Genomic DNA, 12,698 nt, shown 5'->3' with positions numbered 1-12,698 from the left:
CCACATACTTTCTATAGTGAGGCAACCAGAAATGAGGACAGTACTCCAAGTGGGGTCTCAGCAGGTTCCTATGTAACTGTAACATTACCTCTCGGCTCCTAAACTCAATCCCACGATTGATGAAGGCCAATACACTGTATGCTTTCTTAACCACAGAGTCAACCTGCGCAGCAGCTTTGTGTCCTATGGACTCGGACCCCAAGACCCCTCTAATCCTCCAACACTGCCAAGAGTCTTACCATTAATAATACATTCTGACATCATATTTGACCTACCAAAATGAACCACCTCACACTTATCTGGGTTGAACTCCATCTGCCACTTCTCAGCCCAGTTCTGCATCCTATCAATGTCCCGCTGCGACCTCTGACAGCCTTCCACATTATCCACAGCACCCCAAATTTTGAGTCATCAGCAAAATTTCTAACCCATCCTTCCACGTCTTCATCCAGGTCATTTACAAAAATTACAAAGAGTAAGGGTCCCAGAACGGATCCCTGAGGTACACCACTAGTGACCAATCTCCATGCAGAATATGGCCCGTCTACAACCTCTCTTTGTCTTCTGTGAGCAAGCCAATTCTAGATCCACAAAGCAATGTCCCCTTGGATTCCATGCCTCCTTACTTTCTCAATAAGCCTTGCATGGGGTACCTTGTTAAATGCCTTGCTGAAATCCATATACATGATATTGACTGCTCTAACTTCATCAATGTGTTTAGTCACATCCTCAAAAAATTCAATCAGGCTCGTAAGGCATGACCTGCCTTTGACAAAGCCATGCTGACTATTCCTAATCATATTATGCCTCGCCAAATGTTCATAAATCCTGCCTCTGAGGAACTTCTCCATCAATTTACCAACCACTGAAGTAAGACTCACTGGTCTATAATTTCCTGGGCTATCTCTACTCCGTTTATTGAATAAGGGAACAACATCTACAACCCTCCAATCCTCCAGAACCTCTCCCATCCCTATTGATGATGCAAAGATCATTGCCATAGGCTCAGCAATCTCCTCCCTTGCCTCCCACAGTAGCCTGGGGTACAACTCGTTTGGTTTCGATGACTTATCCAACTTGATGCTTCCAAAAGCTCCAGCACATCCTCTTTCTTAATATCTACATGCTCAAGCTTTTCAGTCTGCTGTAAGTCATCCCTACAATTGCCAAGATGCTTTTCTGTAGTGAATACTGAAGCAAAGTACTCATTGAGTACCTCTGCTAGCTCCTCCAGTTCCATACACACTTTTCCAATGTCACACTTGATTGGTCCTATTCTCTCACATCTTATCCTCTTGCTCTTCACAGACTTGTAGAATGTCTTGGAGTTTTCCTTAATCGTGTCCACCAAGGCCTTCTCATGGCCCCTTCTGGCTCTCCTAATTTCTTTCATAAGCTCCTTCCTGCTAGCCTTATAATCTTCCAGATCTCTATCATTACCTAGCTTTTTGAACCTCTTGTAAGCTCTTCTTTTCTTCTTGACTAAATTTACAACAGCCTTTGTACATCATGGTTCCAGTACCCTACCATCCTTTCCCTGTCTCATTGGAATGTACCTATGCAGAACTCCACATAAATATCTCCTGAACATTTGTCACATTTCTGCCATACATTTCCCTGAGAACATCTGTTCCCAATTTATGCTTCCAAGTTCCTGCCTGATAGCTTCATATTTCCCCTTACTCCAATTAAGTACTTTCCTAACTTGTCTGTTCCTGTCCCTCTCCAATGTTATGGTAAAGGGGATAGAATTGTGATCACTATCTCCAGAATACTCTCCCGCAGAGAGACCTGACACCTGACCAGGTTCATGTCCCAATACCAGATCAAGTACGCCTCTCCTCTTGTAGGCTTATCTACATATTGTGTCAGGAAACCTTCCTGAACACACCAAACAAACTCTACTCCATCTAAACCCCTCACTCTAGGGAGATGCCAATCAATAGTTGGAAAATTAAAATCTCCCACCACGACAGCCCTTACACCTTTCCAGAATCTGTCTCCCTATCTGCTCCTCGATGTCCCTGTTACTATTGGGTGGTCTATAAAAAACACCCAGTAGAGTTATTGACTGCTTCCTGTTCCTAACTTCTACCCACAGAGACTCCGTAGACAATCCCTCCATGTCTTCCTCCTTTTCTGCAGCCATGACACTATCTCTGATCAATAGTACCACGCCCCACCTCTTTTGCCTCCCTCCCTGTCCTTTCTGAAACATCTAGAAGCCTGGCACTCGAAGTAACCATTCCTGCCCCTGAGCCATCCAAGTCTCTGTAATGGCCACAACATCATAGCCCCAAGTACTGATCCATGCTCTAAGCTCATCCACTTTGTTCATAATACTCCTTGCAGTAAAATAGACACATATCAAACCATGGGTCTGAGCGTGTCCCTTGTCTATTGCCTGCCTATCCTCCCTTTCACACTGTCTACAAGCTTTCTGTATTTGTCAGCCAACCACCTCTTCCTCCGTTTTATTAGTTTGGTTCCCACCCACCCCAGCAATCCTAGTTTAAACTCTCCCCAGTAGCCTTAACAAGGTTCACTGAACTTGGCAGTTAACCCTTCACCCTGACAGGATTCTTCACCCCCGGACTCTTCATATCACACTCTTAAAAGCCTCCCATTCCTTTTCCTGTGAACAGGATCCCTCAATCAACCTTTGCTAGATCCAGAATAATACCCTCCAAAATTGGCCCTGGTCCAGTTTAGGGCCATAAGCGGTGAACCTGCCCTATCATTTTCCATCACCATCTTAAAAGTAATGGGATTATGGTCACTGGAGCCAAAGAACTTGCAGACTGCACCTTCAGTTACTTGCCCTGCCTTCTTCCCTAAGAGAAGGTCTAGTATTGCACCCTACTTTGCTGCCCACATTTCACTGCCATTCTTTGCATGAGGTAACCTGGCATACTACTTCACAGGAGCAGTTTTTCTACAGAAACAACACTCATCAGCAAGCGCACAGGTAGTTTCATATGACTCCTGAAATTATTTTTTGATTTCTTGAGATTCAGCGTAGAATCAGCCCTTCCGGGTCTTCGAGCTGTGCTGCTCAGCAATCCCCCAATGTAATGTTTGCCTAATCACGGGACAATTTACAATGACCAATTAACCTACCAAACAGTACACCTTTGGACTGTGGGATGAAACCAGAACGCCCAGAGGAAACCCACGCAGTCACAGGGAGAACGTACACACTCCTTAGAAGCAGTGGTGGGAATTGAACCCAGGCCACCTGTGCTTTAAAAAGTTGTGCTAGCCACTATACTACCATGCCATAGTCATAGTCATAGTCATAGTCATACCTTATTGATCCTGGGGGAAATTGGTTTTCCTTACAGTTGCACCATAAATAATAAATAGTAATAGAACCATAAATAGTTAAATAGTAATATGTAAATTATGCCAGTAAATTATGAAATAAGTCCAGGACCAGCCTATCGGCTCAGGGTGTCTGACCCTCCAAGGGAGGAGTTGTAAAGTTTGATGGCCACAGGCAGGAATGACTTCCTATGACGCTCAGTGCTGTATCTCAGTGGAATGAGTCTCTGGCTGAATGTACTCCTGTGCCCAACCAGTACATTATGTAGTAGATGGGAGACATTGACAAAGATGGCATGCAAAATGCCGCCCCAGTAAAGTACATCACATCACTTGCAGTCGTGTTTTCATGCCATTCCAGCATAAAAACCATTTCCCCATGGCTCCAGCTGAAAATAGATTGGGTCCTTTCTAATCAGAAGTGTTCCAATGCACAATACTTCTGAAAATGATTCCTAATCTAACTGCTCTGCTCTATTACTTTCAGGTCTTATATTCTGCTTAGGGTATATATAAATAAGTGCCATTTGATAAGTTTTGTAACACACTGAAACACCATTGCAACATACGTTACCTAAACAACAAAGAGCCTGCTGGCGCTATTTGCAGACTTCCTAGCAAGAACTTAAGCAATCAGCAAGATAAGTAAAAGCTTGGCATCCTAGGGGTTACAGTAAAAAGTGTTTTAACACTGTAATATTTTATGGACTACTGAATAAGTATGAGCTTTCTTGAAGATATTTCTTCTATTCAGGGAGAACAACGTATCTTTACTGAAATTTATGGAACAAAGAGTTAATTCTCTGACTTTATACCTTTCAGGGCAAGGAAATCTTTCTTTGAATTGGTAATTGTACAGTGGAAAATCACATGCCTGAATTTTCAGTAAATACAGACAACAGGTAAATTTTATTCAGAGATGTTTGTGGTTAGAAGACATTTATTTCATAATGTATTAAAGTTTTGAACTTTCTTTTGACATTTGACTTTAAAGTTTTTTAATTATCTCTGCAGAGAGCAAGCACAAGATTTTGCTAGGATGGTTTAGGGTTGCTCATCACATTATATACTACGTACATACCATACTTTTCCTTCAGCCAGATCAGAGGTTGCACAGATCCATTCTTCATCCAGAAAATTGGAACAAACCATGAGTTACTAAAGAAATAATAATGGCAGATGTCAACCTTCTGATCTGAACAATTATGACTATTTAAATGCATTTTCAGTAGTTATTTGCTTATTAGTAAAGATAATTTGTTATTCTCTGTGGACTTGGAGAACATAGGAACTACATATCCAGAGAATAGTTTAAATAAAGTTTAACTAACTTATTGGTGTGAGGAGCATTTGGGATATCAGCTGCCTGATGTGCTATTGGTGGTGAGGCACAGACAATGACAGAGTAATGTTCCGCCTATACACTTATATTCCATGTCAGCTTGATCAGGTTTTGCCACAATGAGCAGACCTGGGTGATGCGAGGAAGCTTGTTTGAACGATGCGACTGTCACTTAATGATTTCACTATAACATTAAAATTTATTTGACTATTTAAAATTGCTGTACCAATGCTGGGTTAGAAACCAACATCAGCCTGAATATATAGAATCATGGAGTCAGAGAAAAGTACAACACAGAAACAGGTCCTTCAGCCATTCTAATCCACTGCCCACTCCCATCGCCCCACACCCGGACCATCGCCCTCCATACCCCTACCATCCACGTACCTATCCGAACCTCTATTGAACAATGAAACCAAGCTCACATGCACCACTTGCGCTGGCAACTCGTTCCACATTTTCATGACCCTCAGCATTTCCCCTTCAACTTTTCACCTTTCACCCTTAATCCATGACCTCTAGTTGTACTCCCACCCAACTTCAAAAGAAAAATCCTGCCTGAATTTACCCTATCTATACCCCTCATAATTTTGTATACCTCTTTAAAATCTCTTCTCAATCTTCTACATTTCAAGGAATAAAGTCCTAACCTATTTAATCTTCTTTTATAACTCAGGTCTTCCACTCCCGGCAATATCCTTGTAAATTTTCTCGGCACTCTTTCAATTTTTTTCCATCTTTCCTGTCAGTAGGTGATCAAAACTTTACACAATACTCCAAATTAGACCTCATTAATCTCTTATATAACTTCAATATTTCAACCCATTTTCAGTTCCCAATAGTTTGATTTATGAAGGGCAATGTACCAAAAGATTTCTTTATGACTCAACCAACCTGTGACACCACCTCAATGGATTATGGACCTGTATTCCCAAATCTCTTTGTTCTACAGCACTCTTCAGCGCCTTACTGTTCACTGTGTAAGACCTACCCGGGTTGGTCCCACTGAAATGAAACACCTTGCACTTGTCTGTATTATATTCCATCTGCCATTTTTCATCCTATTTTTTCCAGCTGGTCCAGATCCCACTGCAAGCCATGATAATCTTCCTTGATGTCCACTACACCTCCAATCTTGGTATCATCTGCAAATTTGCTGATCCAGTTAACCACATTATCATCCAGATCACTAACAGACAATGGACCCAACAGCAACCCCTGCAGCACTCCACTAGTCACAGGCCTCCGGTAAAAATGGCAACTATCTACTACCACTCACTGGCTTCTCGTACAAAGCCAATATTTAATCCAGTGTACTACCTCATCCTGAATGCTGTGCGACTGAACCTTCTTGATCAACCTCCCAAGAGGGACCTTATCACATGTCCATGTAGGCAATATCTAATGCCTTGTCCTCATCAACTTTCCCGGTAACTTCCTTGAAAAACTCTATAAGATTGGTTAGACACGCTCAAACATGCACGAAGCAATGCTGACTATCCTTAATCAGTCCATGTCTATCCAAATACTCAGATATCTGGACTCTTAGAATACTTTCCAATAACTTTGCCACAACTGATGTCAGGCTCACTAGTCTATAATCTCATGGTTTATTTTTAGAGCCTTTCTTTAACAACAGAACATTGGCTATCCTCCAATCCCCTGACACCTCACCTGTCACTTATGATGATTTAAATATCTCTGTTAGGACCCCTGTAATTTCTGCACTTGCCTCCCACAGAGTCCAAGGGAACACCTTGTCAGGCCCTGGGGATTTATCTACCCTAATTTGTCTCAAGACGGCAAACATCTCCTCCTCGATAATCTGTATAGAGTCCATGAACTTGATGCCATTTTGCCTTACTTCCAGGCTCTGTGTCTGTCTCCTGAGCAAATACAGATGCAAAAATCCATTTAAGATCTCCCCCATCTCTTTTGGCTCCATGCATGGACTAGCATTCCGATCTTCCAGAGGACCAAAATTGTCCCTTGCAATCATTTTGCTTCTAACATATCTGTAGAATCCCTTAGGATTCTCCTTCACCTTGTCTGCTTGGGCAACTTAATACTTTCTTTTATCCTTCCTGATTTCTTTAAGTGTTATCTTGCATTTCTTATACTCCATAAGCACCTAACTTGTTCCTACCTGCTGATGCTTGCTATAAACCTTTTTTTAAATCAGGGGCTCAATATCTCTTGAAAACCAAGCTTGGCTACACCTGTTATCTTTACCTTTTATTCTGACAGGCACACACAAGCTGTATACTCTCAAAATTTCACTTTTGAAGGCCTCCCACTTACCAAGTATACTTTCATCAGAAAACAGCTTGTCCCAATCTACACTTGTCAGATCCTTTCTGAAACCATTAAAATTGGCTTTTCTCCAATTTAGAATCTCAGCCCATAGACCAGACCTATCTTTTTATTTGCATACTTACTTTGAAACGAATGGCATTGTGATCACTAGATGCAAAGTGTTCACCTGCACAAACTTCTGTCACCTGCCCTGTCTCATTCCCTAATCAGATCCAGTATCACAGTCTCTGATTAGGACTTCTAAGGACTAGAAACATAGAAAACCTACAGCACATTACAGGCCCTTCAGCCCACAATGTTGTGCTGACCATGTAACCTACTCTAGAAGCTGCCTAGAATTTCCCTAGAGCATAGCCCTCTGTTTTCCTAAGCTCCAAGTACCTATCTAAGAGTCTTTGAAAACACCCTGTTGCATCCAGCTCCACCACCTTCATTGGCAATGTATTCCACGCAGCCACCACTCACTGTGTGAAAAACTTACTTCTGACATCCCCTTTGTACCTAATTCCAAGCACCTTAAAACTATGCTCCCTTATGTTAGCCATTTCAGCCCCACGAAAAAGCCATGTATTAACTGTACAATCTTCCTAGTTCTGACCTCACTAGCACTGTTGAGGAGAATGACCTAGCAGAGGAAAGTCACAGCAGCCAGGTCTCTGGCACTGAGTCTGGCTCTGCAATTCAGAAGGCCAGTGGGGAGAAGAGATAAACTGTGGTGACAGGGGATTCATTAGTTAGGGGAACAGAAAGGAGGTTCTGTGGATGAGAACGAGATTCCTGGATGGTATGTTGCCTCCCAGGTGCAAGGGTTTTGGATATCTCGTATTGAGTCCTCAGCATTCTTAGGCAAGAGGGTGAACAGCCAGAGGTTGTGGTCCAAGTAGGTACCAATGATATTGGTAGGAAGAATGACAAGGTTCTGTAAGGTGAGTTCACGGAGTTAGGTGTTAAATTAAAGGGCAGGATCTCCAGGGCTGTGATCTTAGGATCACACCAAAGTCTCAAAGATTTTTAGTAACAAGGCCATGTGCTGTAAGGCTATTGTGTTTTGGGTGGGACTGAAAAGGCATCAGTCTAAGCCCCAATCATTAAACAATAGAAAATAAGTTTTACATAGCTGTTGGCTAATGCTAAACAGTACAATCTAATTGTTGAACCCAATGTTAAATAAAAATCTATTAAAAACTAGTAATGTTAAAACTGCTGTAAGTATTAAAACTTAAAACACTCAAAGATGCTAAGGTATTTAATGCATTCAAACAATACAAGGCTGATACTAAATTAACTAATACATAAGCTACGCAAACACGAGGAATTCTGCAGATACTGGAAATTCAAGCAACACACATCAAAGTTGCTGGTGAACACAGCAGGCCAGGCAGCATCTATAGGAAGAGGTACAGTCAACATTTCGGGCCGAGACCCTTCGTCAGGACTAACCTGACGAAGGGTCTCGGCCTGAAACGTCGACTGTACCTCTTCCTAGAGATGCTGCCTGGCCTGCTGCGTTCACCAGCAACTTTGATGTGTGTTGCTAATACATAAGCTAGTTGCTTGCAATCATTAAAATCAACAATACACCATTCTTCGTGCCAAGTCTCACTTTACACAAGATATTTATGTTGAAATATCTTCTCAAGGCTTCGGTACGTTCTGCCACCCTGGGTTACTTTGTTATGCCTCAAAATTTGCATCAAAGAACATTATTACAATTAGCTACAAGCCACGGAACACAAGATTGGAACTTCTGTGTTTGTCTGGAAGTCCCCAGGTTGCTCACAATGGTCGGCAGTAAAAAGAATCAATTGCCCGCCAACTCTGGGTGTGGCAGCAATTCATCATTCTGTGTTTAACTTTCACATCACCACTTGTAGTGCAGATCTACAAAATCAAAATCTACACAATAGATTTTGCAAGGATCTTGTCTGGGTCAACCCTGCTAACTCATCTTTCTTTCTTTCTTTTTAAATCTTTTAATTAATTTTTCAAAATTATAAACTCAATAACAAAGTTGGTACAAAGAGATTGGAAAAATGTTCATCAGCATATATAAAATGAATTTTAAGTAACATTGATATAAAAGACTTCCAAACTCATAATAAAATTAAACATTAAAAAAGAAATAAAAAGAAAAAAATATATAAACAAAAAAAACCCCAAAAGAAAAAGAGAAAAAAAAACCCCAAGAAAAAAAAACAAAACAGGGCTAGACCAACAGCTTGTATCGGACACGTTCAATAATGTCGTTAACTCTGCTCCTCTCATCATATAATTTAAGTTTAGAAAAAAGATTCGGAAAGGTCAGATTACATCATATGAAAATGTTGCATAAAAGGTTTCCAAGTTTCTTCAAATTTAACCGAAGGGTCAAAAATATCACTTCTAATTTTTTCTAAATTTAAACTTAATATGGTTTGAGAAAACCATTGGAATGTAGTTGGAGGATTAGTTTCCTTCCAGCTCAACAAAATAGATCTCGCCATTAAAGTAACAAAAGCTATCATTCCACAGGCTGAAGAAGACAAAGATCTATGTCCTACCATTGGCAATCCAAAGATTGCCGTAATAGGATGGGGTTTTAAATCGACATCTTTCAATACATATCAGATGCCACATTGTTTTAATATGTGTACTGAAAGAAAGGATACTTCAGTGTGCTTCAAGAAGGAACCAGCCAGTCTTCTCAATAAATCTGATTCGGGTTTATTTAAACCCTCACTTAGTAACACATCCCTGATGAGAAAGAATACATTAGGATACATACTTGGAGGTTCTGTTTCCTTTCATCTTTGTATAGAAGTCCTCCTGTTTTATGATGCCAGTTGTTGTATTAGCTGTTAGAAGAGGGAATCCACTCTGCTTTGTCCAAGGGTCCAAAATAGATTTTACTGATGCTGGTAATTTAATTACATCTTGATTATCGACAGCCTAGTGAAGCAGAAGAAGCAGAATTATTTCATTAACTATACTGATGACTCTTATTTTTTCTGATTAGCAACTTTTGTATAACACTCACAAAGATTCCACAATCATTATGCAAGAACTTTAGTCTTTTCAGGTGACTATTGTTAATTCCTCATCCAGTTAATGTAGAGGTTATCAGTTATAATATGACCAAAGAAAGGCTCAACATAAAATAAACTCCAGCTGTCAATCACTGGCCTAGATATGAATAATGCACATTGGCAGTCCATCCACATGAAGGAAAAGTAAAATTTCCGTCACATCATAAGAACAAAAATATTTGTAAACCGTAAGCAGGAATTAATTCAAAAGCAATTTTAAAAAAAGGAAAGCTTATGTCAGAAACAATGAGGGAATAAAGACATTAAATGAAGAAACGTGTCTGTAGTAAATAGTAAAGTTCTTGAGAATTTTGAATTTTAAGTACATCCATGTGTTCCACAAAGTTTAAATTCAGAGGAAGATTGCAATGTCTTTGAACATGAACTGATCTAAACAGTGGAATCTGCTTTTGATCATGAGGAGAGCAAAATAAATAACACCACACTGAAAAGGAAAAATCAGCAATGATTGTGGGATTGTATCAAAAATTGACTTTAAAATGGTATTTTTCCAGGTGATACAAATGAAATCCAGTACACACAATGCTGGGGGAACTCAGCAGTGCAGACAGCATCTATGGAAAAGATGTCAGCATCTGTAGATTTTCTCATGATGAATGCCGACTTTTCTTCTACATGAACCGAGTCAGGTCTTTTTAACATTTGTCATTGATTACGATCAACCCCAGAGTTCAGCCTTTTAATATAAAAGAAGAAAATGCTGGAAATGTGCAGCAGGTGAGGCTGCAACTGTGAGAAAAGAAACAGAGCAAATGTTTCAAATCAAAGACCCTTCACCAGAACTATACTTCAGTCATTTCCCTGCAAGACCTGAATGTTCCAAGGTAATCTGTGAAACTCAAAAATGTGAGGCTTACTGACAGATTCCCAAGGTTGTATTAAGTCTAGCTGCAGAGACCAGTCATTGCGCAGGTGAAATTGACAATCAAATTCAGTGTCAGGTCACACCTGTCTTAGGACAATACACTCCATCGATTGCAATGAGGATTGCAAGTCTTAATTATAAGGAAGCAAAAAGGAAATTATGTAATTTTTTTTGAAATTACTTTTCACTTTAGTTTAATATTTTTAAATTGCTAACATTAGTAAAAGCTTCTCAATAATAATAACTTTTTAAGAAGTTTTTTAGAAGTGTATTTAATTTTAATTATTTAACTTTAGTTGTTTTCAATTGTCTCTGAATGTCAGAGACAACTGGAAACTATTAAATTAAAAGGCAGCATTTTTCATCTGGCGTGCAATTTGGATGGGAATTCACTGTCCTTACCTTTCTGGTTAAGCTTGAAGGTTGGGAGGTATTTTCAGAGCACCCCGAACATAGATCCAACGACTAACATCACCATGTCTTCATATATAACTGATCTCTCATCCTTCATTTTTCTGTTACTATACCCAACCTTCTATAACCTTCCAACCTGAAGTAGACCAGTGCACCTACTAATTACGGTTATCTATCGTTTCTAAAACATTCTCAAATCTTACAAACTAAATTAGAATTTTCATTGTCCTTATCATCTTGCTTTCACATACATTTGGCTTCACATTAAAACTTTCTGTGCAACTCCACACGGAATCAGAATTAGTTTTATTATCCACTGACATGGGATATGTTGTTTTGCAGCAGCAGTACAGTGCAATACATAAAAATGCTAACAACAGGAATTCTGCAGATGCTGGAAATTCAAGCAACACACATCAAAGTTGCTGGTGAACACAGCAGGCCAGGCAGCATCTCTAGGAAGAGGTACAGTCGACGTTTCAGGCCGAGACCCTTCGCCAGGACTAACCGAAGGAAGAGTGAGTAAAGTTGGAGGGGGAGGGGGAGATCCAAAATGATAGGAGAAGACAGGAGGGGGAGGGATGGAGCCAAGAGCTGGACAGGTGATTGGCAAAAGGGATATGAGAGGATCATGGGACAGGAGGTCCGGGAAGAAAGACAAGGAGGAGGGGGGAACCCAGAGGATGGGCAAGAGGTATATTCAGAGGGACAGAGGGAGAAAAAGGAGAGTGAGAGAAAGAATGTGTGCATAAAAATAAGTAACAGATGGGGTACGAGGGGGAGGTGGGGCCCAGCGGAAGTTAGAGAAGTCGATGTTCATGCCATCAGGTTGGAGGCTACCCAGACGGAATATAAGGTGTTGTTCCTCCAACCTGAGTGTGGCTTCATCTTTACAGTAGAGGAGGCCGTGGATAGACATGTCAGAATGGGAATGGGATGTGGAATTAAAATGTGTGGCCACTGGGAGATCCTGCTTTCTCTGGCGGACAGAGCGTAGATGTTCAGCAAAGCGGTCTCCCGGTCTGCGTCGGGTCTCGCCAATATATAAAAGGCCACATCGGGAGCACTGGACGCAGTATATCACCCTCGTCGACTCACAGGTGAAGTGTTGCCTCACCTGGAAGGACTGTTTGGGGCCCTGAATGGTGGTAAGGGAGGAAGTGTAAGGGCATGTGTAGCACATGTCCCGCTTACACGGATAAGTGCCAGGAGGGAGGTCAGTGGGGAGGGATGGGGGGGACGAATGGACAGTCCTTATATACTTCCATCCCCCATCAGGTGGATGTCCAGTCCTTATATACTTCCATCCCCCATCAGGAAGGTCTCAAAGCTCTACACTTCTTTTTGGATT

The 12,698-nt window shown here is 40.9% G+C and overlaps 1 protein-coding gene across 2 annotated transcripts in view; it reads right to left on the bottom strand.

Annotated features, from left to right (window-relative positions):
* The window catches only part of LOC140211574 (aminopeptidase Q-like), a 193,081-nt gene that overhangs the window by 85,267 nt on the left and 95,116 nt on the right, over positions 1–12,698 (bottom strand). For both annotated transcript variants that reach the window (XM_072281418.1, XM_072281417.1), the window contains 2 exons: positions 9,747–9,910; positions 4,406–4,482 (listed from right to left, as the gene is read on the bottom strand). In XM_072281418.1, the coding sequence (XP_072137519.1) occupies positions 4,406–4,482; positions 9,747–9,910 (241 nt within the window). The remainder of the gene's footprint in view (positions 1–4,405; positions 4,483–9,746; positions 9,911–12,698) is intronic.

Source organism: Mobula birostris, chromosome 17 (genome assembly GCF_030028105.1).
Source record: "Mobula birostris isolate sMobBir1 chromosome 17, sMobBir1.hap1, whole genome shotgun sequence".
Taxonomy (NCBI): Eukaryota; Metazoa; Chordata; class Chondrichthyes; order Myliobatiformes; family Myliobatidae; genus Mobula; species Mobula birostris.
This window is presented reverse-complemented; position numbering and strand designations above follow the sequence as displayed.